Source organism: Mercenaria mercenaria, chromosome 9 (assembly GCF_021730395.1).
Source record: "Mercenaria mercenaria strain notata chromosome 9, MADL_Memer_1, whole genome shotgun sequence".
In the NCBI taxonomy this organism is placed as follows: domain Eukaryota; kingdom Metazoa; phylum Mollusca; class Bivalvia; order Venerida; family Veneridae; genus Mercenaria; species Mercenaria mercenaria.
Genome location: NC_069369.1, coordinates 48,246,819 through 48,253,758, shown reverse-complemented (window position 1 = coordinate 48,253,758; position 6,940 = coordinate 48,246,819). Strand labels below are relative to the sequence as shown.

The 6,940-nt window shown below is 35.1% G+C and overlaps 1 protein-coding gene across 1 annotated transcript; it reads right to left on the bottom strand.

The window, feature by feature from the left end:
* Positions 1 to 1,672: 1,672 nt before the first annotated feature.
* On the bottom strand, positions 1,673 to 5,630 carry LOC123535016 (putative nuclease HARBI1). Its single transcript, XM_053551349.1, has 6 exons — positions 5,236 to 5,630; positions 3,795 to 3,934; positions 3,290 to 3,392; positions 2,569 to 2,654; positions 2,192 to 2,264; positions 1,673 to 1,880 (listed from the first exon to the last, which is right to left on the bottom strand). The coding sequence occupies exons 1-6, from the start codon at positions 5,443 to 5,445 to the stop codon at positions 1,695 to 1,697; spliced, it is 798 nt and encodes a 265-aa protein (XP_053407324.1). The 5' UTR covers positions 5,446 to 5,630; the 3' UTR covers positions 1,673 to 1,694.
* Between the last annotated feature and the right edge of the window lie 1,310 nt (positions 5,631 to 6,940).

The following is a 6,940-nucleotide window of genomic DNA, read 5'->3' as shown; positions in this document are numbered from 1 at the left end:
TTACATTTCAAAGTAATTGACACCAGGTCTGTTAGAAACATGAATTTCTTTATATAATTACAACAATTATTTGTTGTCGTTATATAATTACAAGATTGGCAGGTGTATATATTATATTGAAACTAAGCCTTCAGCAGAGTAAAAAATCTAAAGTCCTTAGTGACTTTAAAAATAGCTAAAGGAAATAGTCAGCTTACTTCTGAATTCTTGGACAGTTGCTTCTGACTAAGATTCTGACTAAGATTGGAAATTTTTGCAATATGAAAGAAACAAAGAAATACACCAAAGTAAGAAAAAAATGATTATACTGTAAATATGTAATAATTGTTAAATTTAAAAAACACAGTGTAAAGTTATCACTCTCAACACTAACTCACAGTAGTGTTAATCAATGGGCTATAGATATATTTGTTTTACTTCTGTGTATTAATGAAACCAACATAGTTGTCAAGTTTGAATATAATCGATTCACAGGTTAGAGATCGAGTCCTGGAAACATGATAATATCAGAGATCACTATTACTATATTAGAGACTTATGCTTACTGGAAAAGAATAGTAGGAAAGCACTTGTATGTCAAACAAAACTAGAGCTATCACTAAAGGAGATGAGAATGTACCCCCAGCCCCCCCCCCACCCCCCTGCATAATTATGTGGACTGTATGTATACAGTATAGTAACAAAAAGCAAGTGCCATAACTATGCAGAATATTTATCTAAAAGAACAAAACATGCCCCATGCACAACTAGAGTTGGTAATGATCACTTGTGTGAAATTTCATTAAATTGTGTGTGAGGGTTCGAAAGATTAGGCGCGCATAAGATTGCATATGCAGACTGTATGTACATAGTATGTTAACAAAAACAAAGTGCCATAACACTGCAATTTTTGTTCTTGAAGGAACCTAACATGCCCCATGCACACCTACTGTTGTTACTTATCACTTGTGTGAAGTTTCATTAAATTATGTTAATGGGGATGAGGAGAGATGGTGCGCACAAGACAGTGTCTATGTATATAGTATATAGTATAGTAACAAAAACCAGAGTCCCATAACTCTGCATTTTTTTCTGGAAGAACCTAACATGCCCCATGCACAACTACTGTTGTTACTGATCACTTGTGTGAAGTTTCATTAAATTGTGTTAATGGGGATGAGGAGAGACGGTGTGCACAAGACTGTGTCTATGTATATAGTATAGTAACAAAAACCAAAGTCCCATAACTCTGCATTTTTTTTTTTAAAGAACCAATCATACTCCATGCACAAATACTGTTGTTATTTGTCACTTGTATGAAGTTTCATTAAATTGTGTCAAGGGGATGAGGAGAGATGGTGCTCACAAGATTGTGTCTACGGACAGACAGACAACCTGAAACCAGTATACACCCCCTTACAACTTTGTTGTCGGGAGCGGGGGTACAATTACTCATATGTACAAATAACATAAGCTTTTTTTTTTCTGAAAATTAATATACAATTATTTAAGGAAGTCATATCTTACTACAGTAATATTACATTAAAGCTCAAATCTTAGCAGAAAAGGGTTCAAGGTTTCTTTCTTTAACACTTATCATGATGTTATTGCACTATGCTGACAAGGTTAAGAATATAAACAAGAAGCTGCTGAAATTACTTATGTTTCAACCATTTATATGCTATGAACTTACTAGGTATTTACATGTATATATATTACCTGAATCTGGATTTAAGAACCCCAAAAGCCTTTTCTACAACAGAACGACCAGAACTGTGATGATTGTTAAAGTTTACTTCAGCGACTGATGAAGGATTTAAGATTGGTGTCATAAGATAACTCCTGAGTGGATAACCACTGTCTCCAAGGAGATATCCTAAATCAGCAGACTCCAAAACATCCTGGAAAAAGTACACACATGAAATTAATAATCCTTCCTCTTATAAGCGTGCCAGAGAAAGTTCTACATCTGACTTAATGCCTCTGTTATATAACAAAAATGAAATACTAAATATATTGATGTGTTATGTATATTTTAAAAATGAAAGTATAATTGACACACCAGGCAAAAAGCAGACTGTTACACAAATGGACCAACTTATCTGTTTGTGGAAATGTCTGCCTGGGTACAACAATCTTGTGCAGAATTGAAATACTGCTTATTATAACCATACAAAAAGGTATGATTTGCAATGAATGCCTTTGAAAATACCTTCAATCCACAATTGTTGAAGATGAAAGAATCATGTTGAGATCCAGGCCACCTTGCAACAATATCCAGAAATCTGAAAATTATACATGTAACTGGGTTGGTAATCAAGCACATTTAACTTAATATACCATGAAATGGTAGTAATATGTCTAACAAATAAATATAGACTAGTCAACCAATCAACTAGAGCATTTAATAAAGAGAAATTGTTTAAACTTAAAAGACAGTATTAATAAATTAAAGCATCTTTAACTTAACAATACATTGTAAAAAGTGGGAAAAGTGTAACTAACAATCAACACAGGATAGTTTTAAACATTTGATTACTGGAAATGAAATTTAATGAAATGTAAATGAAACAAATATAATACACATACCTCATATTACTGTCAACAACAGCTTGCATATTTATGGCATGAAACCCCTTCCTACAAACATATGCTGCCTCATTTTCTGCTGGGGCCTGTGTTGGCAAGAAAAAGAAATGCCTTTAATATACATAATGTGGTACAATATTAAATATTATAATTCAATCCTCTTGATGATGGAGACAAATATTTCCAGTTTTGATACCATTGCATATGAATATCAGCCTGTAAATCCATGCAGTTACATTTCAAAAGTATGTTAATACTTTTGAATATTTTCACAATTTTTATTAATAAATAATCATTAATTTACAGAATATTATTCCTATTTTGTGGGACTCACAAAGGACAAGAAAAGTCCTTACTTTTTTGTGAAAATTCTTCCAGACAGTCTGTCAAATGAACTGATACTAGTAACTGATATACATGTCCACTATGCAATCAGATCAAGATCTTAACTGATTGCTAAAAATATGATTCAAAACTTTTAATTGCCACTGCCCTGAAATTGATAAGTTCATTGTAAAAATTCAGCAGGGTCAGGTGGAGTTGGTTCTAAAATGCTAGCGCAAGTATAAATTCACACACACACACACACACACGCACAAACACACGCATAATTAGGACATTTTTTCAATAAAATATATGAAAACCAATTCATACTGTCAATCAAATAAAATTAAAAATTAAGTGCTGAAAAAATTGTTCAATAAAATTGACTGAATGATACCTGTATAGGAATAAGTGTTCCGTCAATTGCTCCTATGACATTTGGCAACCCGCATTTGTTGTAGAAACTGTACTTTGTACAATTCAGACTTTCCAAGGGAAATCTACAAAACCAAAAAAAAAAACGTACAATTACCTATACAAGTTTATCAGCTTCAAAATGTTGTCATGTTAATTTCTACAAACAATTGTTTGTTATTGTTATACAAAAGCCTAGCTCTTTACCAAAACAAGTATAACCTTGAACTGTGCTTGCTGAAATATCTCATTATGTTGACATAATTTCATGTAAAATTCAGTTGAAATCAGTCAAAAGGTTTAGAAAAGGTTGTGTTGTAACACAAATTTAGACAGCCACTGATAAACTGCTCAGCATCTAAATGTCCAAGTAAATGGGCAGACACAAGCAAAACACATCTGTACAGTCTGATCATGATCTGCAACATGAAACTCCCTATGAATTGTAAATGCTGCTGCCTAAATTGAAAGATGAGAAGGTTTAATACCTTATGGTGTCTAATTTGTCATTAATAGCTGTGACAACTGACTCGACTGCATGGCAGACACTACTCCTGCTTACACCATGAAGGTCTGCTACCTCCGAGTAGAAGCTACCTTTAGCCAGGTATCTCAGTGTAACAAGAACCTGAAATATAAATTATTTTGCAATCATGTATATGACACTGGCAAGAGTAAATAACGGCATTACAACATAATTTACAGAGCTGCATATGTATATACTGCCTCTAGAGCATAGTGGTAAAGTGTATGCCTTGAATGTTGGAGGTCTGGGGTTCGATCCCCGGCATACCAAAGGCGTGAAAAAAGGTACTGGTAGCTACCTTGCTCGGCACTTGGCAATGAAAGGGTTACTACAGGAGGTAAAATAAGCACAGATAAGTACCTGTTACTGGATACCAGGTTTGTTGCACAAGAGCTTTGTAGCTTGTGTTGCATTCTACTGTATGGGATGATAAAAAAGCCTGCAGCAGTGTGTATATAATGTATATAATCTGTCTATGATATCGGTTGTCCGATTAACTCAGTTGGTAGAGCATCTGACTTGCAAGCAGAAGGTCGCAGGTTCGAGTCCTGTATCGGGCTGCACATTTTTCCGCTCCTATTACATGTCTATGATATCCGATTAGCTCAGTTGGTAGACACACACCACAAGATGAATGCGCGCAGTCTTGTCAGATCACAGGAGCCTGAAATTCTATCTATAATGCTCCAAAATGGCTAAATATAAAAATGACCCCTCCTATATAGATAGAATTTCAGGCTCCTGTGGTCAGATGCAATGCTGTTCGCTGACTGTCTCAAGTTGAACACTAACAGCATGGATCCTGACCAGACTGTGCAGATCCATTACAGTCACAAAAGCACTTAGCTGGTTTTCTCATGGCACGGCTCATATTTTAGTGCTCTCAGTAGTCAATTAAAAAGGCTCAGTTAGAGCTTACAGTATGTTATACTTATACTGTATTAATTTATTAATTGTCTTGACGACATAAATCAGACTTATATTTTATCTTATCTTATGGTAAATGCCAGCCTGTGTGAAATCGGTCTGCCTTGCAGGTTGATAGACAATTCCTCTGCCTGTCTGCTAAATTATTTCCATAAAAGTGACTGTCTTCTCAGTAGATCTATGTGGTTACAGCGAAAGTAACAAAAAACCTGTGCTTTTTAAGGAGTTAACATTTTATTCATTAGCTCAGGTACATTGATATAGATGTAGGGTCCATTATAGATCCTAAACAAACATTGAAAACATTACTCTGTGCTTTCAATGTTTGTTATATTTTTCAAGGTCAAGGCCATGATTTATACAGTAGGGTTACAGGTAGATGGTTACAGGCGCAAAGAAAATGTAAGAAGCGCAAAGGATAATAATTTGGTAAAGTGAGCGGAACCGCAGTAATCAAAATTAAAAGGAGGGCTCACCTGAATTTCTGCACTTATTGAACACGATCTCCGTGTAGGTTTCATCAAGTCGTCAGCGAGTAGCCCTATCAAAGCTTCGATCGACACTCTGTCTAACCGGTATCTAGACATCACCTCAAAATCTCTTAACTGATCCAATCCTATCCTTTCACGGAACAGTCTATCATTTCTCCTTCCTTGGCAATTGTACAAATGCAACAATGCGGCCATATTGAATACAATAGACTGACGTCGCTAAGACGTCTACGACGGCACGTATGTTGTCGTAAGTCTGCGACATTTTCTACGACGTCGTAGACCACGACAAACGTTGATAAAACGGTACCGAACTGTCTGCGACACCTCTAAGACAAAAACATGCCTGCGACATGTCGTAGAACGTTGATAAAACGGCCCCCTGAATAGCAACTGCTTACCCACGCAAAACCAAACAATTGTAAAACGGTGGCCGTTTCCCATCTATGTAGCAAACTTCTCATCGTCCGAGTGCTCTCATTTCAGGTTATTGGATACGGAAAATATAAGCAGTCCAACAGAATAAGTAATGATACAATGCAGGACTTCATATATGATGATTTTATACTCAGTTATATGTAACGGCTGCCAATATGCAAATCTATTTTGTGACTTTCTGCTTGTCTTCCTTCAAAAACAATTAAAATATGCTAATTACAGGCAAATATGTTCAGTTGTTATAAACCCTTAAATTGATTTTTTTGCATACATATTTCATATTCCTCTATTCAAACTGTGCGTAAATTCAAATAACCAGGGAAGCAATTTCATGTAAACAAGAGCAGAGAAAAAAGATATGTCCATCTAGCGCTCAGAGTTCATCAACGTGGCTTAAATTTCTAAAATATCAAATCGCGGCATTTGTTACACAGTTATGTTTTCTACATATCGGTTTCAAACATAAAACTTATAAAAATGCTTTTTATATACAAAATACCAGCATTTTTTAAGAGGATGTTTACATTTTATCGAAACTGGTGAATTTTTGCGAAATATGTCACAATAGTAGCCACATAGAACGAAAAATAACAAAAATATTGACTATAGATTTTTTTGAGTTATCTATCGATATAAGACTCAAAAATATAATCAAATTCTCATAGATATCAATGCAATGCTTTGACTCAATATCCTGATGACAAAAGTAAATATTATCTCTTTCAGAATCTGTCCGAGAGAAACACAAAAATCTCTATGAGGTGACATGTTGACCGGCTTCTTTTCTCCTTACATGTGTCAGAATGAAGACTGTATTGCATTTAACCATAGCGAAGCGGTCGAGCATACCTTTGGTACAAATCCCACAGAAATCATGATTATCCAGCAATTTGTTACCTCTCTGTTCCCTTCATTCTCATCAGCTCTAAATATATTGGTTACGTTCAGAAGGTCAGGGTATTTATTTTCGATGACATCCATCATGAAATGACGGGACCATTTTTCTCTCGGATACACTTTCTTTAGTTGGGTAACGAGGGACAGGTAACTGTACCTTATTACCAGTTTAAACCTTATCATAACTTTGTTGAAATTGAAACTTTCACTTTTGCAGATGAAATCTGAAAACGATGAATCGTAAAAAAGCTGATATAGGCTTGTTGAAACTCAAGCATGTTCCGTAGTTACTTTTACGTTAACTTTAAAAAGGTTTTAACCATTTGTGAAAGGAACAAAAGAAACTTCGGAAGTG